The sequence below is a fragment of the Sceloporus occidentalis genome, unplaced genomic scaffold (assembly GCF_023333645.1).
Source record: "Sceloporus occidentalis isolate IW3139 unplaced genomic scaffold, rSceOcc1.0.p SCAF_8, whole genome shotgun sequence".
NCBI classification, from domain to species: domain Eukaryota; kingdom Metazoa; phylum Chordata; class Lepidosauria; order Squamata; family Phrynosomatidae; genus Sceloporus; species Sceloporus occidentalis.
Genome location: NW_028316988.1, coordinates 41,900,727 through 41,928,301, shown reverse-complemented (window position 1 = coordinate 41,928,301; position 27,575 = coordinate 41,900,727). Strand labels below are relative to the sequence as shown.

The following is a 27,575-nucleotide window of genomic DNA, read 5'->3' as shown; positions in this document are numbered from 1 at the left end:
TTGCCTCTATCCAGTCTTGGAAAGCTAAGCAAATGGACCATTTCTCCAAAAAAGTGTTGCTTTTCTTGCCATTGATAAGACTAAGGCTGCATCCGCATTGCAGAAATAATCCATCTCAACCCTGCTATAACTGCTATGGCTCCATGCCATGGACTTCTGGGATTTGTAGTTGCGTGAGGCGTTTAGCCTTCTCTATCAGAGACCGGTGGCACCACAACAAACGACAGTTCCCAAAATCCCACAGCATGGAGCCATGGCTGTTAAAGTGGTGTCAAACTGGGTTGTTTTATCAGTGCCTATGCAGAGTATGGTTGCATTGACACTGTGGAAATAATGCATTTTGACACCGGGATTTGTAGTTTGGTGAGGCACCAGCACTCTTTGGCAGAGACCATGTAAAACTACAAGTCCCAGGACTCCACAGGACAGTGCTACAGCACTTAAAGTGGTGCCAAGATGCATCATTTCTACGGTGTGGATGCATCTAATAAGGAAAGCTGCATTTGTAAATATCATTTCCCCTGCTATGCCACTTTTTCAAGGCACAAGGGACCCCTCTCTTTGGCACAGGATTGTACATAATGCTACTCAGCACCACTTCCCTGGCAAAAGAAACCCTCATTGGCACCTCTGGCCATTTCTCTGGAAAGGCAAAGACAATTCAGCTGTAAATCCAGAGTCTGTTCATCCTTCTTGCTGGCTGCTGTTTTCCTAACAAATGGATATATGTGCATCAGTGGCGGCAGGCGCACTGTCAGTTTATGGTCTAAGCTGGCGTGAAGTCTGGCATCTATGGGCCTTTATTTTTCACAGTCCTTATAACAGAAAAGACAGATTGGGGTCTTGTTGTCGCTTCTTTGGGGGATTCAGATTCTCACATAATCTCACACCGGAATGAAGAGCCACAACATTTTTCTCTTGGGTTGCAAGATGGGAAAGGGATTTCCTGCAGGGCTGGATGGTTTAAACCAAGTTGGTTTGAACCAAATGACTATCTAAAGAATAAAATAAAAATCAATATTTAAAAATTGATTATTTTTAGATAGATAGATAGATAGATAGATAGATAGATAGATAATCTGCCTATTATTACTATTTTCCATCCCTCTTGCTAGAACAACAACCACAATTTGCATTTAAACATGTTCACTTGAACATTTTATTGGCACTTAGAGCAGTATCCTGTTTTAGTGGCTTCTTTTAAATCACTTTTATTTTGCAGTGCAACAAGGAACGCCGTTCAAAAACAAATCCTTCCATTGACATCGGTGCAACCAAAACAACTTGCTTTAAATGTTTAAAAGAACAATTATTACTTAAGCTAGTGGCCATAAAGTAATATAATTTCATTTTGCTAATTGATTTCTCTGGTTTAGCCCTATATTTGTGTAGTCTTATACATGAATGCAAAAACAAACACCTGAGGGGTTAAAACCCTCCAGGTGTTTTGGACTTCAACTCCCAGAAGCCTCAGCCAGCTTGGTCAGCAATCAGGAATCCTGGGAGTTGGAGTCCAAAACATCTGGAGAACCGAAGCCTGGGAATCGCAGATTTAAACAACAAAAAGGGGGTTATTTGGGGGTTTTTAATGGGGAGAAACTGTTTCCCCCCCAGTGACAAGAAGTCATCTCAGTCTGGAAAAGGAGTATACAAAGCCCCATGCGTTTGAGGAAGCCCATGCTCCCAACTTCTCTCTTCCAGTTATTAGTCTTGACAACGTATCGCAATACGTCACACCGAAAGGAGTGCACCCAAGGCGACCCGCTGTGCCAGACAATTTGCTTGACTCACAATTTCCATTCATAACACTGCTCTGTTAGTAATTACAGATGTCATTCTGCAAAGGCAAGAGTTGTTCGCTAGTTGTGGGGCATGTGGGGACGCGAGTTTTCTTTGATGTGTTGCAATTTTGGTGTGTGCAAGTGTGTGCATGTGTAAGCCTAGATCACACCACGAGGCATGCATGCACGAGGGAGTGTGCTTTTTCCTGCCAACGAATCAAGCCGCAGATGGGTCTGAGAACCAATAGTCCTCCTGCAACCCAAAAAATCCTGGTCTCCAGAGCTGCAGAAAACAAGCTTGCTCCATCCTCAGTATGACGACTCTTCAAATATTTAAACACGGCTATCGTATCACCTCTTAACCTTCTCTTCTCCAGGCTAAGCTGATGCTCCTCTGTGTTTTCCAAGCCAGCCTCCATCTCAAGCTAAGCAAATATTGCTTTTGTAGTGGGGAAAAATAATAATAATTCATGGCAGACTGTTCCAATGTTTTTTTAAAAAGAAGCATGGGGACCATCTGGAATGGAAGGCTATGCCTGTCTGTGCCAAATCCGACAAGCAAGAAAGGCAGCATTTTGAAGACATTTCCACCAAATAAACGATAAAGAGCAGGTACTTGCGTGACTTTAGATGAACCTGCAATTTCTAAAATGGAGATACATCATGCAAACCTCCACTTTTGGGACTGAAGGGGATCTCTCCAGTAACGGGTGTCCGATGCCATTGCCTCCAAGGACCTGCAAAGAAGCTTCCTGGATGCTTTGGGAAAGGGTGCATTTTCAGCATGAGTTTGGGCCCGTCGAAAGCAGCTTTGGTCCAAGACTTTTCTCCGCAGCGGCAGAACAGGATGCAAATGCGGCCTGATAATAAATATGGTGCCCTGAACTCATTACTTGTCCTCTGAGCTCTGACCGGCCACATTATCTCTAATGGCTTAACGTTCCTGGGCTACACACTCCGGCACTCGCTTTCTCTCACTTGGTTCCCTCCTGAGATTCTGTTTTCCTCTATTAATCATGTCTCCTAGTGGCACCAGAGTTACGCTCAGCCTCCCTTGATGTCAGCTTCTAATTCACGTTTTTCTGGGCCCATGGCAAGCAGCTATTTTTGTGAGCAAAGAAGCCTTCATGCCAACAGAGACAACCAATTCTGGGTGCCTTCCTCTCTTCAAGAGGCCTAGGACAACAGAATATCTACCAACCAGGGTGACCTGGTGTCCTCCTTTTCCAGGACCTGTTCTCCGCTTCAGCTTTGTGTCTAGGAGCAATTCCAAAATGTCCTCCATTTTGAGCACGACTAAGAAGCAGCTCTTATTTCATAATGACCGACATTTTCCTTGAGTGTCCGGCATTTTGTGGTGCTTTGTCCTCCTTTGCTGTTAGGACATCTGGCCACCCTTGGAGTGTGTCCGAGGCTACATCTGCACTGCAGAAATAATCTGCTTTGACCCCACTTTAACTGCCACGGCTCAGGGCTTTGGATTTCTGAGACTTGTAGTTCTGCAAAAGATGTGTCCTCCTTCGTCAGAGAGCTCTGGTGCCGCAACAAACCAGAAGCTGAAGCCAATGTTGCATTTCGTTTGGTCCAGAGCCGAGTTGTGATTCATTCCCTTGCGATGTTCCAGCAATATATCTATTTTTATCTGGTGGTTGTTCAGGCAACCTCTTGAGACAGAAATGGTGGCCATTCAAGCAAAATGCCTCCAAGTGGCAATGAAAGCGTACAGTAGTGGCTACTAAACCATGTTTGTAGGCCTCATGCATCAAGGACCTGCAAAAGCTGAGCCACCCATTTAGTTTTGTTTTTATTATTATTATAAATTGAATTTTATCAGCCGTGCAAAGTAGCTCAAGAAACACGTAGATCCAAACACATAGATCCAAATGGAAAGAATGACACAGTCATTGCAATGTGCGTAAAATAGTCATAATAATAAGAAGGCGAGAAATAAGAAACGGTGGCTCTGTTTTCACTGCAGAATATCAATGCACTTTGACACTGCGCTTGAACTGCTGTGGCTCAGTGCTATGGAATATGGAGTTTGTAGTTCATTGCGACAGAGAAGGGCAAACACCTCAAAAAACTACAAATCCCAGGATTCCACAGCATGGAGGTATGGTAGTTAAAGGCACCTCCTCTGAAGAAATCTGACCAGGACAACGTTAAGAGAGGTTGGGAATAACTTGGAAGATGAGAGCCAGTGCAGTGCGACGGTTTGAGTGTCAGGCAAGGACTTGGGAGACCAGGGTTCACATCCCTGCCCTTAAGTCTTGGGCATGTCACACTCAGTCAATAGCAACCCTTCTGAACAAATCTGGCCAAGAAAACCCTGCCACAGTTTTGCCTTAGGGTTGGCCATGAGTCAGAAACAACCCAAAGACAGACAGCAAGAACAGCAACAAAGAGGATGAAGAAGAAGCCCATGGGGCTTTGAAATCTTGCAACAAGTATATTGTGCATTTGGGTTGGCCAAGAAAGGGATCACCGATGGATTTCAGTTTGCGTTTGTTAAATGGCCAACACAGCTACCTTTGCATGTTTTCAACAAAGAGGAGGGCTGACTTTTGTGTTGGGCTTGTTGTCTTCCCAACTGGTGTGTGTTGCATGCCATGCCAAACTGGAAGGGCCCTTGAAAGCTTGCTCTCTGGATGCTCTCACAAGATGGCTGTAGTAACAGCCGGGCCAAACAGTTTCCCATTTGGCCAGGGAATATATAGCTTCCCCCCCCCCCCTCTCTGCAGATGGTTGGAATGTGATGCTGAAAAGCTCTTTCCTTTGCTTTGGAGGACATTTGCAACACAAATGGAGCTGGCGATGGTGACATTTCCCTCTCTGGGTCAACCGTACAGGTCACCCTCCCTCTTTCCATCTATAGATCTCCCTTCTGCACTATTTTAGCTTTTAGAAAGGTGTGTTTTTTTGGTGCACATTAATGACTGAGGTCTGAAAACCTTCCCCCTCCAACCACTTTGTTGCAATTTGTGTTCAATTGCCCTAATTGACATTTCAATGTGTGTCTGTGTGTCTATGCGGTCAACAGGAGTGACATATGTGGACAAACTGCTGCATCTGGTTTAGTGGATGGAACATGGAGAGCCATTTTCATTCCTCCCTTTTTTCTGGCTTCTGCTGGGAATTTTGCAAATGGAAATTGATTCTTACTGGGATTCAGCTTGCCATGGATTTTGGCCATGAGCGTGCCATGAAATGGGGGTCAAGTCTGGGAGCAAGAAAGACAGGTTTTATTAAGGGTTTAAGTAAGAAAGGCACATTTAACTCAGAATAATTCTACTAAGCCAGCGAAGCTCCGAAAGCTTGCAACATGTATATTGTGTGTTTGGGTTGTCCAACAATATCACTGTATGGTTTTGACTGGATACGAATGGCAATATATAGACAGCCGCAAAGGTGCCAAAACCCCATATATACCAGTATATATATTGCAGATATCTAAATAGAATATAGTCGGTGCATGCAAATGGATATATTCTAATTCTGCTGTTTCTCTTCCCAGTCCTCCCATTCATCCCATTCATGAGCTTCTACTGCCTTTGTTTGCCAACAGCCATCCTTAAACCTGGACTTGCCACTTTGTTTCCATACACAAAGGATTTTGGATTGGAACTGACATTGTCACACACTAATGGCATATAATACAGCATATATAGCTCTGTCCCTGGCTTCCACTCCACCAAAAGCATCAGGGGAAGGAGACTTGAGTCTAGGGAAGCTCATGCTGCCAGCTTCCTTCTTTCAGTGAGTCTTAAAGATGCTGCAAGATCCCTTTCCAAACTGGTTTCCCAGGCTAACTTGGCCAAGGCTTTGAATTCTAACATCTATCAATTCTTTTCTATCGTTTCTATCTGACTGTCTATCAATCATGTATCCATAATCTCTATCTACCATCTCTACTTATCATTGCCTGCTTGCCTGCCTATTTCTTTCTCTCTCTCTCTCTCTCTCTCTCTCTCTCTCTCTCTCTCCTCCCCCTCCACAGAGAGATGATATAGATCTATCTGTTTGACCGCCATCTATCTGTCTGTCTCTCCCATCTCTCCCTATCATTACCTACTTGTCTACCTATTTCTCTCTCTCCCATCTCTATCACTACTTGCCTGCCTGCCTCTTCCTCTCTTTCCCTCTCTCTTTCTCTCTTTCTCTTTGCCTCTCTCTCTTTCTCTTTCTCTCTCTCCATCCCTCCTCTGTCCCTCTCCCTCCCTCCCTCCCTCTCTCTCTCTGCCTAGCATCTATCATATCTATCAACCAGTCAACTCCATCTATCAGTCATTTATTCTCTCTGTCTCCCTCTCTCTCTGTCTCTCTCTCCCTATAGAGAGGATATAGACCTTTCTGCCTGCCTCCTTCTCCCTGTCCCTCTGTCTATCCGTTCATCATGTATCACCTCTATCCATTGCTCTCTCTCTCTGTCTACCTATCTACCTATCACCTTTTTCATCTCTCCCTATCATTTGCTTACTTGCCTAACTAGTTCTTTCTCTCTGCGTATCTCTCTGATCTATCTATCTATCTGCTCTATCTATCTATCTATCTATCTATCTATCTATCTATCTATCATCTCTGTCCATCTCTCTCCCTCTCTCTTCTGTGTACCATCCTTGCCTGGCTGCCTGCCTCTTTCCCTCCTTCTCCTTCTCTCCATCTCTCCTCCTCCTCCTCCTCTTCCTCTGCCTTGCTCTCCCTTGAGCCAGCCCCTTCCCTGCCTTTCTCCTCTTCCTCTTCCTCCTCCTCTTCTTCTTGGCCAGAGGCTCCTTGGCTTCTGGGCTGAGCAGGGGGTCCCCTTCTTCCCTTCTCCCTTCCTTCCCTTCTTTTGGGGGGTGCCCATGGGGTCCCAAGGGGCTTCCCCCGACGGGGCGGACCTGCTGGCTGCCCTGCGTGCTTTTGGGAACCGTTCCTCCTCCTCCTCCTCGTCCTCCTCTTCCTTGGGGTCCCCTTCGGAGGTCTCCCCCTCCTCTTCCTCCTCTTCCTCCTCTGCTTCCTCCTCCTCCTCCTGGTCCCCTCGCTGGTGGTGGGGCCGGGGTCTCTTGGTGGTGGCCTACTCGCTGATGGCCGGCGTGGCCCTGGTGGGCAACGGGGTGGTCTGCCGGGTGGTGGCTGCCCACAAGAGGGGGCCCTCCTCCTCAGCCACGGGGCTCTTCATCGCCAACCTGGCTCTGGCAGACATCCTCATCACCCTCCTCAACGCCCCGTTCACCCTGGTGAGCCAACAGGGCAGCGCTTCAGCACCTTCAGCACCTTCAGCACCAGGGACAGCGCCATGGGCGGCAGCACCATGGACAGCACCGGAGCACAGCCCCCTCGGGGCAAGCAGGGAGCGCTCTCCTGGGGTCTCCTGGGAAAGATCGGGGCTCAGAGGGGGGCTTCCCAGTGCCTCCTTCTTTTAGGCTGAGAAAGCGGGGATTGTGAGACTGTTCTTCTTGTTGCAGTTGTTGTGTGCCTTCAAGTTGTGTCTGATTTATGGCAACCCTAAGGCAGGGGAGTTATCATGCCAAGATGGGTTCAGAGGACGCCTTCCCTTTACCTTCCCCTGATGTTGCTGTTCTTCTTCTTCTTGTTGTTGTTGTTGTTGCATGCCTCCAAGTTATGTCCGACTTATGGAGATAGCAGGGAAGCTATCATGGGGTTTCCTTGGCATGACTTGTTCAGAGGAAGGCTTTCCATTACCTTCCTCTGAGGTTCAGAGAGTGTAGCTTCTAAGACTGTTGTTGTCGTTCTTGTTGTTTCCCTTCAAGTTGCATCCGACTTATGGCAACCCTAATGTGAACCTCTCCTGGGATCTTCTTGGCAAGTTGCTTCAGAGTTGGTTTGCCATTGCCTTCCTCTGAGGCTGAGAGTGGCTTTATGAGGTTGTTGCTGTTGTTGTTGTTGTTGTTGTTGTTGTTGTTGTTGTGTGCCTTCAATTCATGTCCAACTTATGGCCACCCTAAGCTTTCATGGGGTTTTCTTGGTATGACAGGTTCAGAGGAGGGCTTTCCATTACTTTCTCCTGTGGCTCAGAGAGAGTGACTTTCTGAGACTGTTCTTGTTGTTGTTGTTGTCGTTGTGTTCCTTCAAGTCGTGTCTGACTTATGGCAACCCTAAGGCAGGGAACCTTTCCTGGTTTTTCTTGGCATGACTGGTTCAGAGGACGTTTTTCCATTGCCTCTCTCTGAGGCTGAGAGACTGTGACTTCTAAGACTGTTGTTGTTGTTGTTGTAGTTGTGTGCCTTCAAGTCGTGTCTGACCTTAAGTGGAACCTATCCTGGGGTTTTCTTGACAAGATTTGTTCAGAGGAGGTTTGCCATTGCTTTCCTCTGAGGCTGAGAGAGTGTCGCTTGCCCAAGGTGGGTTTCATAGCTTAGCCAGGATTTGAACCCTGGTCTCCAGAGTCTTCAGACCACTCTGCCATTCTGGCTTTCTGGGTTTTCTTATGCCATCCCATTAACATAGTATGGTATCCCAGGCTGGATGGCCATCTGTCTCAGGGAGGGCTTGGATTTTGTCTTCCTGCATGGCAGAAGAGGAAAGGTCTGGGTTGCTCTATGTATTCCTGCATGGCCGAAGGCGGGTTGGACTGGATTGCTCCTGGGATTCAACGAAAGTTGTTTGGAAGAACTTCTTGACTGCAAGAATTAAATAATTACAATATGAAAACAGTTTACTCATTCAAAGAATAAAATACAACTAATGACTGACCAATTGAATAAAAGCAATCACTTACATAGCCGTTGCGTGGACAAAATGTACACTGCGTTGACCTCCTTGGAGCAAAGACAGGTTGATAAATGCAACAAGTAAAGAAAGAACCAGTTGCTCTCTCTTTCCTTTGGCACAGTTTTACTTGATTTCTTCTCTCCTAGGTGAGGTTTGTGAGCAGCACCTGGGTTTTTGGGAAGCTGATGTGCCACATCAGTCGCTTTGGCCAGTATTGCTCTGTCCATGTCTATGTGCTCACCCTGGCTGCCATCGCTTTGGACCGTCACCAGGTAAGGCCAGCTGTTTGCACACTTGCAGGATACTGTGTGTGTGTGTGTGTGTGTGTGTGTGTGTGTGTGTGTGTATACCCTCTATTCTGCACCATGCAATTGCAAACCCTGCAGCTTCCAAATTTGCTGGAAGAGGGTGACATTGGCTGAAAATTGCAAGGTCCAGTTTGAGTGGACTTCACTGGTGTGATGAGCGCATGAGAGGGAAGGATGCTCCTCAGGATGGAAGAGGCTATTATTATTATTATTATTATTAGTAGTAGTAGTAGTAGTATCCCGCTCTTTCCCCAGAACTGGGACTACCGTTAGGAAGGAATGGGTTAAAAATTAGATATGCTTGCATGGTGATTATCTTTTGTATTTTGAACAAGATAGATGGAAGCTTAAAGATAGATGAAAGCATTAAGAGAGATCTTAATGGATTTTCTTCTATGCAATTTAAGGATATTGTAATCATATCAAGAGAGGTGCAGCCGCAGAGGATGGAGAAAATGAGAGTTGAGTAAAAGCAAGGACCATGCCATATATATATATATATATATATATATATATATATATATATTGTTTCTGAAACTATTGTTCAGCCCAATCTGTGGGTAGAGCTATGATCCAAAACACTTTGCAGAAGTAATCCAGTTTGAGACCGCTTTAACTGCCATGGCTCAGTGCTAGGGAATTCTAGGATTTATTGTTTTGTGAGTCATTTAGCCTTCTCTGTCAGAGAGCTCTAGTGCCACAACAAACTACAATTCCCAGGAGTCCCTGGCACTGAGCCAGGGCAATAAAAGCGGTCTCCCACTGGGTTATTTCTGCAGTGTGTATTGGACCATAGTCAAGGTACCACTGCAGTTCAAGGCAAAAGACTAGAGCTCTCTAGCAGTTAGATAGCTAGCAGGCCTCTGTTTGTGGGTCAGGACCCTCTCATCCCTGCGGTCTCTTTAGGTGATCATGCATCCGTTAAAGCCGCGAATGTCCGTTGCGAAAGGAGGGGTTTGCATCGTTCTCATCTGGGTGATGGCCAGTTGTTTCTCTCTGCCCCATGCGATCTACCAGAAGCTGACACGCTTTCCTTACGGGTAAGAGGACGGAAGGGCTGGGACACTGCATTGTTTGCGAATGCGTGCAAATGCAGACATAAATGGTGCAACAGAAAATGGAGGGAGGGATGTCACCAATCAATTGTCTTTTATAGACTCTTAGAGTTGCAAGGGACTCCAGTGGTCATCTATTCCCACCCGCTGTCACTGAACCGTTCATGCTACATCAGCTCTCTACGTCCTAGAAAAACGCATTAAATCTGTTACTGATTTTGGCCAATGGCCATTGCAGCTGTCCAAGAGATACACATGAGAGAGAGATTGAGATCCTGAGAAGTTCTGTCTCAGCAACCTAGACACATGGTCCAAAACCCATGAAAGTGGCCAAGTTTGCAGAATGATAATGTAAAACTAATCCAGTTTGAGACCGTTTTAACTGCCCTGGCAGTTCAGGGAACTGTAATTTTGTGAGACATTTAGCTTTCTCTGTCCAAGATCTCTGGTGACACAATAAACTACAATTCCCAGGATTCCCTAGCACTGAGCCAGGGCACTTAAAGCGGTCTCAAACTAGGTTATTTCTGCAGTTGGTTTTGGGCCATCATGATCCAATATACCAGTAAGTTGGGGAAATTAAAAACATTGTTAGGTCAAATCTGTGTGTTAAACTATAAGATATGTTGAGTATGTATTTGGCAGAGGTGTTCCCAAAGACCTTTGTTTGTCATAGCATGTGTTTTCCCTCACCTGCATCTAGCATACTGTACAACGATTTGGAGCATCCTGCAGCCTCACCAAACGACAAACCCTTGGATTCTGTCTTAGGGTTGCCATAAGTCAGAAACAACTTGAAGGCCCACAGAGTCATAGTCCAATGCTCAAACCAATGCTCAATGTTATGCTGATGCGGAGTAAACAGCCATAATTATTTGTCCTTGATAGGTTCATCTTAGGGTTGCCATAAGTCAGAAACGACTACAAACCACACAACAACAACTCCAGAGTCATAGTCCAATGCTCAAACCACTAGGCTATGCTACCATAGTTATCTGCCTTCACATGTGTCCTTACATCTCTATTCAAGGGACACCAAAGGTGCCCCATTCCCCAAACTACAAATGTTTAGCTTGTTGCCCTATTCTTGCGCATCCCTCCTTGCCTTTGACCATGGACTTTGCTCTCCTTTTGTGCTCCAGGAACCGAACGAACCGCATCGTGTGCCTGCCCAGCTTCCCGCGTCCCACGGACCTCTACTGGAAGTACCTGGACCTGGCTACTTTTATCCTCCTCTACCTCCTGCCCTTGCTGGTCATCTCCATCACATACGCCATGGTGGCCAAGAAGCTCTGGATGCGCAACGCCATCGGGGACGTCACCATGGAGCAGTACTACGCCCACCAGCGGAAGAAGAAGATGACCATCAAGATGCTGGTGGTGGTGGTGGCGGTCTTCGCCGTCTGCTGGTTCCCCCTCAACTGCTACCTGGTCCTCATCTCCAGCAATGTCATCCACAGCAACAACGCCTTGTACTTCGCCTTCCACTGGTTCGCCATGAGCAGCACCTGCTACAACCCCTTCATCTACTGCTGGCTGAACGAGAGTTTCCGCTCCGAGATCAAGTCCCTGCTGCGGGTCTGTTGGAGGAGGGACGTCTCCCGCCAGTGTGGACTACGGTCCATCTCGGCCCCCTTCCGCCATGCTTGGGACGAGAACTGCTCTTGCAAGCAGGAGGCCGATTCGGCGGAGATGAGGAACGCCTCCGAGGGGAACTCTGCCCGGGCGGACATCTCCGTCGTCCAGCCCATCATAGCTGGCAGCTGAGGCTCTGGTCTGCCATGTTCACTGGGACTCTTGTGACTTTTGGGGTGGACACAACCTTGGGCCATGGAGGCAGGGGACTGGTGAATCTGTTCTGGGCTTTAGCACGAACTTTAAGGAAGTTATCCAAGGTGCGGAACCTATTTTGGGGATAGGGAACTCTCTTTCTCCTTGTTGGGTGGCACTTTTGTGGCTCCTGAAATGCACACCAGACCCCCCCCCCCAAGCCCCAGTTGTTTAAACTTGGAAGCCCTGAAGGCACAATGGTTAAAATGCCAGGACTGTTGTGAGTTTGATCCCGCAGGGCTCCAAGGTTGACTCAGCCGTCCATCCTTTCGGTAAAATGAGTTGCTGGGGGCAATTGGCTAACACTTGTAAAACTGCTTAGAGAGTGCTCAGCACTACAAAGCGCTGTAGAAAATGTACATGCTATTGCTATTGCTATTAAGAATCGGCCCAGTTTTGGGGGGAAATTCTGCCTAACATGTTGTTGCATGTGAAAATTTCCTTCCACCATTTTGAGAGGGACTGGAGAGGAAAAGGGAGGCATTAGAGGTTGCTCTGTGTGTATGGGAAGATGCAACTCATAGTAGTGGGGATGGTCTGGCATGGTGGGAATTTGCCCCTGGTCCCCATGCAATTGCCCATCCCTGATCTATCCGACAGCCTTCTTTCCCTCCAGCCTTTAAGTGTGATTACTGATTCTGAAAGATGCCTCTATATTTTTGGTAGCTGCGTAATGGACCCAAGGTGCAGATTTGTAGACAAGTACTGGACCTTCTGTTCTTCTTCTTCTTCCTTGCTTTTTCGTTCCGCTAAGCCTTGGGCTCTTTGCTCGCGAAGTCAAAAACCCATTTGGAGAACTTACACTGTGACTCACATCCCTTTGGCTAACTGACGCACTTTCCTAAACAAGATTAAAAGTCATTTCAGATGCAGCAACGGCGGTTGTTTTAATTTCACCAACCCAGTCTGCAAGGGTTGAAAGGGCAGTTGTGTGATGCTCTTGCTTCACTTTATTTTTTAAGCATCACACATACACAGGAAAACCAGCTTTTGTCAGTTCAGGAGGTCCAAAATGTTTTAATATAGGAGCTGGCAACATTTTGAATTTATGTGCAAGCAAATGGACACCCGAATGCATATGTGCAATCAAAGGCTGCATCCACACTGCAGAATTAATCCAGGTTGACATTGCTTGAACTGCCATGGCTCAATGCTATGGGATGCTGGGAATTGTAGTTTGCTGTAGAGCTCTCTGACAGAGAATAGCTCACAAAACTACAAATCCCAGGATCCCATTGCATTGAGCCATGGCAGTTCAAGCAGTCTCAAACAGTGCAGATGTAGCCATACACATTTTCTATGCATGCACAGCTGGAATTCAATGCAGACATTGTGTATGGGACAAAAATGTCCAGCCACGTGTGTGTATGAGTGTGTGTGTGGGTAAACTTACACTTTCAGGAGCCACCAGCAAGATTTTCTTATGCACAAAGATAGAATGGGTGACACTTGGCTTGATAAGAGGACATGCAGAAAGGATCTGGGGGTCTTCATAAACTACAAGCTAAGCCTGAGTCAGTGGTGTGTTGCAGCAGCCAAAAAAGCCAATGCAGTTCTGGGCTGCACCAAGAGGAGAGCAGCATCCAGATCAAGAGAAGTAAATACAGCTAATACATAAGTAGTAGCACCACTCAAACTTTTGCTGGGAATAATGTGTCCTCTTCTGGGTGCCATAGTTCAAGAAGGATGTTGATAAGCTGGGACATATCTAGAAGATGGTCAAGGCTTTGACAACCAAGCCCTCTGAGCAATGGGTTAATAATCTGGATATGTTTAGCTGGGAGAAGATATAACTGCCGTACTGAAATATTTGCATAAGATACAGCAAACTTGTTTTCTGCTGCTCCAGAGACTCGAACGTGAACCAATGGCTTCTAATGACAAGAAAAGAGATTCCCCCTAAACCTTTGGAAGAACCTCTTGACTACAAGAGTGGAATGGACCGTCTTGGAGAGTATCTCCATCTTTGGAGGTCTTTAAACAGAGGCTGGATGAGTATCTTTCAAGGGTACTTTAGTTGTGTATCCCTACATGGCAGAATGGGGTTGAACTTGGTGACCCTTGGGGTCCCATCCAACTCCATGATCCTATGTTTCTATTATATAAATATACCTTCAAATATATTGGAATGAATAGCAGCCTTTGATCAAAGCACAATTTGTCAGCAATAATCAAACATGAATTGGAGACTGGAAGGATACTCTAGCTCCCCTTTTTGTCCCGATTTTCTTCCCAATTTCAAGAGAAAGCAGAAAGTTTCCAAACAAAATAATTCTGTCAAACCAAGATGCTCCTTTCTTCTCTGTGAGCTGGATTCAGAAACGGAATCTATCCTAGAGATATGTCAATTAATGCCACTGTTTATGCGTCGCCGCAATCTGGGTCTTTGCGCTCCGGAAATGGACAGCGATCCATTAGGAATAATGCAAAACAGGGCAAGGTAATTGGTTGCGTCCCTCTCTCTCTCCTTTTGACCAGCTGCACCGCTTGAATCATATGCACCCCATTCATTTGCAGACGTCTGTTATTCCGCTCTGTACAAATACGGACTAATTTGGAAAACAGATGCCAAACGAGGCATCTATTTATCCCCTTATTAAAGCAATTCTCTGAGAGATGGGTTCTGAAATGGAAATCAATATGGTCTGCTGTTTGTCTCTTCCTAAACTCTGAGGCCCCTTCTTCTAAATTTTGGAAAACTAGTCTCCTATATTTGCCCTTACAGATTGGTCAGAGCTTAAGTTATATACATGAAATCAATCAATCAATCAATCAATCAATCAATTGCAAGGGGAAAAGGAGATTAATGGGGGAATGACTTTTCCAACAGCGTAGGAGGGCTCAGACTAGAAGAAGTCCATTAAGTATATTTAATTGCTCATTTCTTTGCCTTTTTCTGGTCTTTAACAGCTCTTTTTAGTGCGCCAGACAACTCTGTTTCTCTCTTTGTGTGTTGTGTGCATGTGTATGTGTGAAAGTCTTTTTGTATGAAGCAGGCCATTGCATTTGCACGCTTTTCAGCAGAACAATTCAACTGCGTCGCAAGCAAAAAGTCATGAGTGAACGCATGACTTGGGAAGGGATCGCACGAAAAGATAGGTGTCTGTGAGCAAGGAGTGTGTGTTTGCTGATGATCCTGACATAGAAATGTGACATATGCGCACACACAAAAGGCTGACACATTGAATGGAAATCCATATCCATGAGATGTTTCTTGCAGGGAAAGAGAAGCAGAGCCTGTTTCCGCGTGAACAAAGCCAGCAACAAATAACACTCAAGATGGAAAAATCCCACAAGCATCTCTTCCAAATTCCTGAGCATTAAAAATTAAACCATAGATACGACATACCTTTCTTAAAAGAAATAGTTGCCCAATCATGGCGTGCAAAGTCTAATCGCTGCTTTATTCTAATGGTAGGAACTGGCCCTGGATGGAGGTTTAAAGGTGTGCATGTGTTTGTGGGTATATTCAAGAGACATTAAAGGTCACTATCCTGCCATGTGGCTTTATCTAGAGTCCTGCGTTCAGGTCTTGGTGCCTCATTTTACGAAGGATTTGGAGAGGTTATGCCCACAACAATATGGAAAATCAATGTGTTTGAGATGGCTTGGTGCTGGAGAAGAGTGCTGAGGATCCCATGGACAGCGAAAAGGACCGACAAATGCGCCCTTGAACACGTCAAGACAGAACTTTCTCTGGAAGCCAAGATCGTCAAATTGAGGTTGCCGTACTTTGGGCACATCATGAGAAGACAATAATGCTAGGAAAGATGGAGGAATCGGATCATCGGGAGGGAAGATGTGGGATCTTCCAGGAAGGTTGGAAGAATTCATCCCTAAAACCTGCCTGGATAGCCATGACTGCCAGGAAAGTTGACAATATTGGTCTAGAGATGGACTAAGAGTCTGTTTTAAGAGAACACCGCTCTCGGTCTTCTTGTAAAAGGTCCCAGGTTCAACTGTGGCATCTTCAAGCAAGGCTAGGAAATAACCTTCCAGGAAATTCAGAGCTAAGCATAGGCTCAATATCAGACAGATTCCTTTATTTGCACAAAAGCTCTGTATTTGCACAGTTAGGACCACGCTACTTAGGTCTTGGCTGCTTTATGGAGAGGTTTCTCAGGTCTTCTTAAGTAGATTTGCATTCGACTTCATTAAGCACCTCTTGGAAATTGGAAGGCAAACTGTGTCCATAGGTTCCATTATCTAATGCATTTCTCCCTTTCGTTTCTTCTCTCTCTCACCCCATTTTTCAGATCCATCAAATCATCTCTCTCTCTCCCTCCCTTTTATATCTTCTCTATATACCCTTTAAAGCACCACTCTGAAAAGAAGCCATTTGTAAGAAGAAAAGGAGGGGAAAAATTGAAGAGGCCATCGAAAACCTTTTGATGGTATGTCGCTTCAACCTCAAGGGAAAATGTTAGAGGGGGGGGGTTTGCCATTTTTGATCATGGACATTGAAAAGAGACTCCTTTATGTTGGGCACAAGGTAACAGAGGATTAAAAGGGAATGTTGCAGCAAAACGGAGAGAGATTGTTCCTAGATGCTTTTCACTGTCTTCCGTGGCTTCCTTTGTGATGTTTGGTTCCATTGAGCCACCCAAGACTCATCCCTTCCTTCATCGCAACAATTAGCATTTGTTGGTTCTGGCGCGCACAAGAATGACACTATGATTTTTTTGTGCACTTCCACTCTTGGGGGTATTTCACCCCCCCAAAAGGATTAATTTTTGCACTTGGATGGAAGACCACCCAAACAATCCCAGCTGGCCATATTTCAGGGAAAGGAACCGGCCAAATCACCTTTGAGTCTTCCTTGCCTAAGAAAACCCCACAAAGTCCATGGGGCCACCATAAGCCAACAGGTGACTTGAAGACACATCCACGTGCATAACATATTTTTGCAACCTCAAGAGCTTGGAACGGTCACTCATTTCGGACCACATTATGGCTGGGGGATCCTGGGAGTTGTAGTCCAAAAAGAGCAGCCATTCCAAGCCCTGCTGCATCCACGAGAGAGCTTGGTTTTTCCTTTTCCTTCTGCATTACACTTTTCTCCTGGCTGGTATCTGAAACGTAGAAATTGGACACGACAAGAAAAGAATCGGCATGTCTTCCAGCCTTGGCACAATCTGCTGAGGTCTACTCCTGAATTTATGATTTAGCAGAAAACCCTGAATGGGAATAGCATTCAGGTCCCCAAATGTTTGCTCCTCGAGTGTCGATTTGGAGAACCAAGCTCCCCTTTGGTTACTGTTTTTGCTTGTTTTTGCAACCGTTCTCTTGTTCTGCCCGCTTTGCCAAGATGTTCAAGAGACTCAGTCTGGCTCTGTGACAGCTTTTCCATTTTAATCTCTCCCCTAAAGAAGAGTCTTGTTGGGAAAGTGTCAGAAAGTGTCTTAGCAATGAAGCATCTCCTCTCTCTCTTCCAGCCTTTGCATCTTTCAGCGCTGTGATCCATTCCTCCTTGGATGTTCTTGATGGATTTAAAAAATAATAACTTTGCAAGTGGAAATGTCTCCGGTGACCCTTTTGTAAAGATACTGAGCAAAGAGACAGGCGTTTGGATTCACAGAGAGCCAACTATAGTTTGCATCTTCTCCATGAATAATTCAACCAGACCTTGGGCGAAGTGAAGCCAAATCACAACTAAACTATGTGAAATGCACAGCCGAACAACCCACTGCTTGTTTTCTACAAGAGGTTGATCAAAATGGTGTCATGATTTTGGACCTATCTAGGAAACTGCAGAGCATCTTCTGTGATGGAGAGACCTCCGCTTTCCTTTTCCTTGCCTTTTGAGCCCACCCCAGTTTTTGCTGCCATTAATAGTCCCTTTCCATGAGCGCAGCTGATGCGATGAGTCTGTTCCAAGAAACGCCACAGTCTCTCGGCCATTATGCACTCAGCCCCGGTACAGTCCTTTCTGATGGTTCGGTGTGTGCTCCAGCAAAGTGGCAATTTTAGGGATTATCTCTACCTTGATGGCTGGGAAATTGTTTCCTGACCCATTTGCCGGTTGTAATTAATGGCAAGGCCGGCTTCAAAAGCCAACCAAAGGCAAAAGCCAACTTCGAAATGATCGGTTTTTGTAAAATAAAAAGTTGACTTTGAACATTTCAAATGAAATTGTATGAAATCATAAAAAACTCTGGTCAAATATCATAAGGGCTTATTGTTGAGTTTGCATCTGAGGAAGTAGACTCAAGTCTAGGAAAGCTCCTGCTGCCAACTTCTTCCTTTCAGTTGGTCTCAAAGGTGCTACAAGATCTCTTTACATGCTTATTATTGTATTTGCAGAAACATATATGTATATAATCTTTTGCCCCCAAATGTCCTCTAAGGGGCATTTCTCCCCGGTTTTGTGGCTTTCCATTTTAATCCATGGGGAGCCTTATTTTAAAGCAGCGGAAAGCGAGCACTTCTTGTTCTTATTCACTTCTTGTTCCATAGGAAGACCTCTCTCCTAGACCTAACTTGGTCCAGGGACCCCCCAAAAAACATTGTGGGAATGCCCCTATACTTTCGAGAGATCATTTGGGGCACTTGTTTTGGGAAACATTATTTTGACCCATGGGGAGGCCTGGGGTCTCCAAACATACACTACTACACCCCACAACTACACTACTCCGGGGGAATTTTGGTAGGCAAATCAAATGTTTGAAATAATTTGCAACTTTGGGGGTGATCCTTGGGGCTCCAGAAGGCCACAAAACTGTCCCTGAGGGACATATGCAGCCCATAGGGCACAATTTGCAACTGCGACAAATATCTGCACACACACCCTGGCAACAGCAACACATCCTTGGAAATTGCATTTCAGTTGCAATCTCCAGCCTTGTGGCTGCGCAGATGTGAGAAACCGACCCCCACCAAATTGGCCCGAAATAAATAGATAGCTGTCTCGGTTGTTCCTTTGTGAACGTTGGCTGGAAAGAGTCACCAAAACCTGTAACAGGTTTTGGAGATGTTTAATCCATTGCCCTGTTCCAAGGGTGCAGATGGCAACCAGGGAAAGAGAAGGAACGGTGGCCATTTTGCCGCTTAATGACTCCTTTCCTGTGACCATCAGTCACCCCAGAGATGGAGTTGGCAGCGGCACAGGATTTGACTTGAAAAGTTGTGTGCAGCCTCTGAGTCAGACCTAAATGTCGCCTGTTTCTTTCTTTCTTTCTTTGCTTCTTAAATGGAAAACTGGTATCAAATGCCGCACAACAGAAGTGCAAAAGACGACTTGCCCCAGAGTATTATTATTATTATTATTATTATTATTATTATTATTATTATTATTATTCTTTATTTATATAGCGCTGTAGATTTGCACAGTATTAAATGCAATGGAGGAAGGGCTTTTGGGAAAGCAAGAAAGGGTCATTGGGAAACTCAGGGTTGTTTTTCTCAGCCTCTTAAGTGGTTGGCTATTTCCACCTTGACTTTATGAAACACTTTCATCATATTGGTGTTATCTCTGAGTGCCTTGTTTCTTGCATGGAGAGACTCTTGAATGGATGGTTGCATTTGAAATAGCTCTCATTGCTCAATGGTGAGAGGCAACAATGCCAACTGTATAATGAACCCAAGAGCCAACATGGCAGTGTTTGGAGCATGGGATGGGAACTCTGGAGACCAGGGTTCAAATCCCCCGGTCAGCCATAGAAACCCACTAGGATGACTTTGGGCAGGTCCCACTCTCTTGGCTTCAGAGGAAGGCAAAGGCAAAAAGCCCCTCTGAACAAAACCCCATGACAGGTTGGCATTAGGCATGCCATAAGTCAGAAATGACTCAAAGGCACATAGCAACAACATATCTGGATACACATATGTGTAACTCATGGTTATGCATGATGCATGTCTTCTTTTGGATGGTGCACAGAGAGATGTTCATTATTGCTTTGTGTCCGATGCAAAACCTCAAATCTTTAAGGGACTTATATTGAGCCTCTGTACTGGGAGGAAGGTGGGATAATAATAATAATAATAATAATAATAATAATAATAATAATGTCAACCCCTGGGATGGGGTATTGTTGTCTTTCACTATCCATGGGTTGGAAAGGATGGGAGGCAACTCAAACTGGCAAGAAATTGACCGTTTTGGTTGCAACGAAGGGGCAAAGAAGCCGGGTTGCTTTCCCAGATGGAGAGCACCCTTGTTTTCTTCCCTCTGCAGTCAAGTCAGACTACTTCTGGGCCACCTGCCACTTTTCTTTCCCCAAAATAGAGAAGAGCCACAGCAACAACCCAAGGCTTGAAATTGGGGGAGAGAGCTGTGTGTCGACCATTACATTCAACACATGCGATTTGGGAGCTCAGCTTTCATCCTTCTATTTATACCTGTTCATTAATGTGCCACTCGTAGGGTGGCATGCAATTAACAGGGTATTATGCACCACTCAATGCACATGAAACATTACAGGCACAGGGATTAAAAGCTCTCTGGGATTAGAAAATGGAAAGGCATAACTGCGTGCCATCTACTGACTAATGGCATCTCAACATCTGCAGAGTTCTGGTTTGCAAAAGGAGCACCTGACACCTTGCGCCGGGAGACATAGGAGTTTCACGTCTCTGTGCCTATGTCTTCCAGTGCTACCCGCCAAAAACCCACCTTCTAAGATGTGCAATCCTCCCCAACATGGCCATTTCCACATTGTCAAAAAGCGAGAGGATCAATGGGGATGTGTCCAGCTATTTTCCTTTACCTGAAGGTACAGCAAGGCTGCAGAGGTCTTCAGGGGTGCTTGGAAACCTTTGTAGCATGGAAATGGCCATGATGGGAAGAGCATGGGATGCATGACTAAAAGGTGGATTTGGGGCTTTGGACCTCCCTCCCTCCCTCCCTCCCTCCCTCCTTCCTTCCTTCCTTCCTTCCTTCCTTCCTTCCTTCCTTCCTTCCCTTCTTTCTTCCCCAGTGGGTTTCATGGCCGAAGTGGGAACAGTCTCCAGAGTCAAACACTCAAACCGCCAAATCCACCTGGTTAAAAAGAGATTTCCCCCAGTAAAACTCTTATTATTGTCGGTCGTGAAGACACAGAAGACAGATTAACAAGTGACAAAATACCTCCTGCTTAAGAATTTAAAAGGAAAATTGCCTTGGTGAGATTATACAATTGTCAGCCTTTTAATGGTCCGTCAATTTGCCGTTCGGAAGGATTCCTGCGGACGTCCCGCCCTTCACAAAAGGAACGTCATCATTAATAAAGCGAGTTTCATTTACCCAAATGCTTTTTGTTGCCTCCTGTAATTGGATAGCCTGTTTCAAAGGAAATTTAAATTTGAAAGACACTTCAGATTTTCAACCCCGTTTGATGGTTCTCACGGCAAAATGGAAGCTATTATATGTTTTCTGGGTGTAATTTTGATACCTTCATTGATTCGGAAGAGAGGAAAGGTGCTAGATGTTCCCTTGGAATCAGTTTGACTACGAATTGTTGGAAGTGGCAATTATCGGAAGACAGACTGCGGTTTGTGAACTGAGGGCTAGAAGTTTGGTTTTAAAGCTGAACCAAGAAGTGGAAGCAGGGGACCCAAAATGTGTCATTTGCATCTCAGGATGTGTGAGCCACGCAACATGGAGTGATGCTCAGTCATGCTTCCAAGCCCAAGTCAATAAGGACACTAATGCGGCAAACGTCACATTGCCAGCCTTGCCCATTCCAGCCATAGCATTTTAGAGGATCAAAAACTGAAAGGTCACCCATCGAACAATTCCTTGCACACACAGAAACATCCATTTGAGTTCCGTGTTTGTGTCCTGGTTGTAAAATTCAGTGACACACAGTTGTGTTAGTCTGGGATATCAGTCTGCAAAGGGGTCTTGCAGCACTTTTGAGACTCACTAGAAACTGGGAGCATGAGCTTTCCTAGACTAGGGCTGCATCTGCACTGCAGAAATAATCCAGTTGGACTCCGCTGTAACTGCCATGGCTCAATGGTATGGAAAAATCCTGGGATTTGTAGTTTGTTGTGGCAACGTTTTGAATTTATGGTTGGACCTACATCAGGGTTGTGCCCTATTAATCTCCGCATGGACCTGGATTCTGCTACACAACTCTTGAACTGAATGGTAAGGTTGCACAACTCAACATGTGCCTAAATGGAAAGAAAAAAGAAGGCATCGCAAAGCAACACCAGCACAAAAAACGCCATGATAAACGCACTCTCTGCTCTTCGCAAATTGATGTTGCATTGACCTTTTTCCGCTCAAGTGCCTCTCTTGTTCTCATTGCCTCCATTCTCTCAGATTCCCATCTCTTTTGTTTTGCATTGTAAAGATCTCTCTTCATTCTGCTAATAGCAGAATGGTTAAAACAGAAGCACCTTTTCTTCCCTCCTCAGTGATAACACACACTACGTCCAAAGGGAGGCAACTGTATTATATCCATTATTCCATCTCCGTCGCTTCTTTCGTCAGTCACACGTTAGCTGGTCCCTGAAAGAATTTGGAAATGGCTTTTCGGTGCAGCGATGATGATGATGATGATGATGATGATGATGATGATGATGATAAAGGCAACCTTCTGCATGAAATTCAGCATGAAGCAGCGATTAAAGAAAGGCACGCCGGAGATGACCCATCTGGAGACGAACCACAAAAACTGCAAGCACAGGGCCAGGTCCTGAAATGTGGCAACCCTCATTGGAAAGAACACTCAAGAGCCATCAAATCCAACCCATTGCCATGCAGGAACTCACAGCCAAGGCAATCTAGAGAGATGGTAATCCATCCTCTCTTTAAAGACAGGGGCCTGGAACCCAACCCCGGCAGATAACAAGGACCCACCGTAATACAACTGCAATCATTTCTTCCCTTTCTTCCTCCTCCTCTTCCTCCACTTTCCTGACTTCCTTTTGAATTAAATTCTTGAAATGGAGGCGAACATAAAAGCAAGGCTGTCTCCCAGTTGAAGCTTCTGGGGATGGCTAGTAGGGTCTTTTTGCAACTCTTGGTAAAGAAGTCGGCGGACTCTGTGATTCATCCATCTGTTCATTCATTCCAACTGACTGATAGATATATGTATTTCCTACTCTTTGGAACAAAAGGGTGATTCATCTGCCCCTATTGCATTATGCCGCATTGCGGGGCACATAGTCGTAGTGTGGCCTTGAGGAGGTTCTGACCCAGGAAGGCAACCATCACTTTTGATGAGACGTTCTCTTCAATCTCGGGACAACCAGAACCCCCTTTTTTTGCTGGAAACTCCTACACAAAATGGACTCAAAGCCCCAGGCGAAAGATGGAACAGGACAACCTCTCTATTCATCCTCAAGGAAGCAAATGGTTTAAGTACGTGGCCACTTTTTGCTGCATTGAGTAAGGCCACCTGAGTCCATTGAAACTGCAGGGAAACTTTGCCGTCAGCCGGCTCTTCCATCTCAGAGGCACGCCAGGCTTTGCTTCGAGGATGTTAACCTCAATTGCTCCAAGTTCATTTTTATAGGGGAATTAATTACCTATAAGTCCATCTCATGTATAAGTCGAGGCAGGTTTTGGGGCCAAAATTATGGTCTTCCGGCACTATCACTAACCGTTATAAAAATATGCTCTCTTATGGCCAAAAATAAGAAACCTCCACACTATTCTTCTTTAAGTCCTAGCCAACACTAATATTCCAGGCAATTTGATAAGGAAAATGATAACGGAGCTAGTTAAAAAGCCGTTTCAGTCGCCAGCGTCTGCAGCATTGAACCAAAGTTTCCGCTTCTAATGGGAAACCTAATGGGATTATTTCCCCCCAAAACGAATGGACTGGTTCTCTTGGCTCTTCTTCACATTTCTTCTTGGATAAAGAGAACTTGAGGGCCATTGCGACTGCAATAGTATTGACTTTAAGTTCAGGAAAGGCTCCCAATATATTCAAGAAAATGAGGTTAAGGGAGGGAGGCATTGACATTTGCTCTGCTATGCCTCACCTTCTTACTCCAAAGTCCTTCTTATTGCTCCGTTTCTGACTATATATGCCTCCTCCTGCGACGAACCCCAACCTTTCCAAATTGAGGCCAATTTTTTATCTATATTGTTTAAAGTTCGGAAAGCGTGCCGTTGTCAAGGCAGCTGGCGTTTCCAATCCCTCAATACCCTTATATCTCAGCAAAGCACAAAAATGCATTTGGAGACAGTGAAAACCCAAGGTACATGTTGGAAAGAGACGTCTGCCTACATTTGTGGGCTCTTTTTGCACAAGCGCTTGTGCAATTTTTGGCCACGTGCAAAAGTTCAGTCCAGCTTTTTGCTCAAGCAGGCTTTTCACGGTTTAGCAAAGAAGGTCTTTAATCACTTGTAAAAGAAGAAATAAAATAAATAAGGTGGAGAATCTGCTCCCAACTTCATCTTGTGCTTTAAATAAAATGCACAAAGCACTGAGCACCTTGGTTTGCTCATTCAAAGTTCAGGCTAAAACCCATTGATACGAATGGCACCAGCCGCCGCCGCTTTGTGCTTACAAGCTTTAATTTTGGAAGGATGTTTGCCGCCTGGCCATCTGGATAAAATGGGATTGAGGTTTATGAAGCTTATGAAGCGGCTCCAGTGCAAATATCAAAGGGATTATGGTTATGGCAAGTAGCGGAAAACATCTCCATCGCCGTCGTGTTTGTTTGGCGCAAGGAGATAGATGAGCAAAGACATGCCAGGACTAATAGGCCGCTAATGAGCGACTCCGAGGCCAAGCAGACATTGCAAACTCTCCAATTAAATATAATGCAATGTAAGGCAATGTAATGCAATTTCTGATTCAGTTCTTCGAAAGGTCACTGAGTTATTAGGACCGTATCCTTTCTGGGGTTTTTTAGTCCAGAAACAATTCTTTGTCAGCGAGGAATTGTTTTAGAATTATTCTAAAGATAACGTCGCTTTATAATTTCCTGCTCTTTGCTCTTAGACTGGCTTTTATTTGGGGTATGATCGCTCGCGTTGTAAAGCACTGTGTAATCTTAAAGGTGCCATATAAATACACTTTAATAATAATAATAATAATAATAATAATAATAATAATAATGGAAGCACACAGAGATATGACATTTTGGGGGCATTGGCTTGGGGAGCAAAGTGGAAACCAGTTTGGAAATCCAAGAAAGGAGGGATATAATGAACCGAAGGCAGCAGTTTATTTAGCAATGCTGCGCCAGTCCAGATGCCAGCATTCAATCTGAGCAAATGTGCATTGAAGGGAAACATGCACTTTAACATTAGAGCAGTTTTGGAAACTATCCCTAGCATCAGCGCACAACAACATATAGCAAATCCAAGGAGAATGAGACAATGTTGTGCGGTAAGGCATATAGAAAGGCATTGCTATCTTAACTTTTGCTTCCCTTCTTTGTAAAATAGGGCTCCAAGTGTTACAAATGAGGAGATATACACACACATATACATATATACATACATATATATGTATGTATAGTGTGTGTATGTATGTATATATATATGTGTGTGTGTGTGTGTGTATATATATATATATATAGAGAGAGAGAGAGAGAGAGAGAGAGATAAAGATAGATAGATAGATAGATAGATAGATAGATAGATAGATAGATAGATAGTGTGTGTGTGTATATATACACACATATACATATACATCTTTCAAGAATGTACTCTCACCCTCAGATTCCTCCTCTTTGCCCTGAGAACTGGGCAATAAAGTCCAGGTTCTTAGGTCCGAAACTGCAGAAATAATCCAGTTTGAGACCGATTTATCTGCCCCGGCTCAATGCTAGGAAATCCTGGTAGCTGTAGTTTTGGGAGACATTGAGCCTTTTCGGTCAGAGAGCCCTGGTGCCACAGTAAACTGCAATTCCCAGGATTCCCTAGCACTGAGCCAGGGCAGATAAAGCGGTCTCAAACTGGATTATTTCTGGAGTGTGTTTTGGACCTTAGACTCAGGACTAGGACCTGAAATCTGGCAACCCAATGAAGGGTGATGCATGTCAGCGATGGGCAATTGTAGTGGAACTGGGGTCCAGTTTGGACCCTGGGACCCCTGAAGGTCACACAGACTACCAAAAGTCTCCAAAACCCCTTCCTCTGGCTTTATCCTACTCCTGTTTCTTCAAAACGGAGGCTTCCAGGAGGAGCACATCGTGACTTCTTATGCACCTGTAGCCAGAAAGATGATAGTCCTAAGACATAGTGGGCTGGAAAGTGGTTCCCGATGTCTGGACTGTTCCCATTTCTAATCCAGAGTTAAGCCAAAGAAACCCTTTTCCACTCGAAAGGGCACATTGGTTGCATCGTAATGCGGTTTATAGCCCACCTGCTGCACAATGAATGGAAACCCAGCAAAATCGATGCCCTGGCTGGTTGGCAAACGCAAATAATTGAGCGCAACAAATGCTAATTTCCAGTTAAAGATGTTTTTATCCAACAGCCTAGACTTTCTGTTCTTGTTTGTCCTGGAACAACCTGAGGAAGTGGAGTTTGTCCATATTGTCCAATGTGTTGCCACCGGCTCTGTTTCGGCTCTTAATTATATAGCAACACAACTGCCTTGTTTTTTCCTGCGGCTGATAATGGAGTTCGAAGTCTTTTATAGACTCTTTTCCAATGCTGCCCTGTCAAATTTGCATCCATATTTATGAGTTGCTCCATTACTGCAGAGAGTTTAATCAAATGCTAAAAGGACTTTATTCTAATATTGGCCAGAAGGATGCATGAACATGGGAAAGGTATAGATCCATGCCAAGGAACATTGCGGCGTCCAACGTGCGGCTCAGCGGGCGGATATCATTATATCAATCATTTTGATGGAGCCCCGCGTGGCACAATTTTTCTTTCTCCTTTTCGCTTTCGTAAAAGAAAATTCTTTGGTTTCTTTCAGAATGCACAGATCCTTTGCTTTTTCACTTTGGATTTTCTTTTGCAATGCCTTTCTGAAAGAGGTTTTTCTCTCTCTTTTAAACAGACCTGAGAATATCTAGCCCTGAGATAAATTGGGAGAATGGTCTTTGGAGACGATAAAGAAAAAACATACATAGGTAAATTCGACAGATGGATACCCCACGAGGGATAGAGATGTACATTAGGTGCAATATTTGAACATCCAATGAATGTAAAGAGGTGTACATATTTATTTTATATGTATGTAACCAATGAAATGTGATTTGTAGTAGTATAAAAAGCTTGGTTCAGCTTTGGAATCGGGAGTCCCAGAAATTTGGATGCATTTCCTTCTGGGGACAAGCTGCAACTAAATAAACTATGTTTTCCTTTCCAGCCGGCTCCAGGTTTCCCTAGTAAATCTGGTTATAATTTTGGTTTTTAAATTAACCTGTTACATACCTTTCCATGGTACACCATTGGAGCGACCCTAGGATATTGCTACGGCAGTGGAATCCTGGGATTTGTAGTTTGATTAGGAATGAGGATCCTAAATACCCCTCTCTAGACTGGGATTAAGGCAGTTAAAGTGGGATGATAGCACTATAATTGTGTTGCATGAAAGAGACCTCATGTCCTGAGGGCAATACACACACACACACGCACACACACACACACACAACCAAGGACTAGTCCAGCGTCCAGTCCAAAGGCCACAGCAATACCAGTCGGTCAGTCATAGCAAAGGGCATAAAGCAAGTCTAGGGGTCAGATAACCAGAGTCATGAATCAAACAACAAGGAACAACAAAGCTGCAAAACTGGTTGTCGGCTGCAAAGAATGTCTGCAGCTGGAGCTCTTCTAAAAGGCCTCTGCTTCTCTCAGCTGAAACCTATTCGCTCTCCTCTTGGCTTCTAGCCTGGAGGAGCGCCTCAAAGGACTATCCTTTTGCTGAATGCTGACATCGTACAACTATTTGCAAAGGAACTACAAAGGGTGTACCCACCCAGGTGCCTTGTCTCCTCGTACTGGCAAATCCACAATGGTTGTTTGGGATATTCAAGGGTCACAC

General features: G+C 44.9%; 1 protein-coding gene across 1 annotated transcript; it reads left to right on the top strand.

The window, feature by feature from the left end:
• Nucleotides 1-6,622: 6,622 nt before the first annotated feature.
• LOC149308748 (G protein-coupled receptor 83-like) lies at nt 6,623-11,719 on the top strand. Its single transcript, XM_089537141.1, has 4 exons — nt 6,623-6,997; nt 8,639-8,764; nt 9,707-9,840; nt 10,998-11,719. Exons 1-4 carry the CDS (start codon nt 6,623-6,625, stop codon nt 11,620-11,622), a joined length of 1,260 nt encoding a protein of 419 aa, XP_089393267.1. The 3' UTR covers nt 11,623-11,719.
• Nucleotides 11,720-27,575: the final 15,856 nt, after the last annotated feature.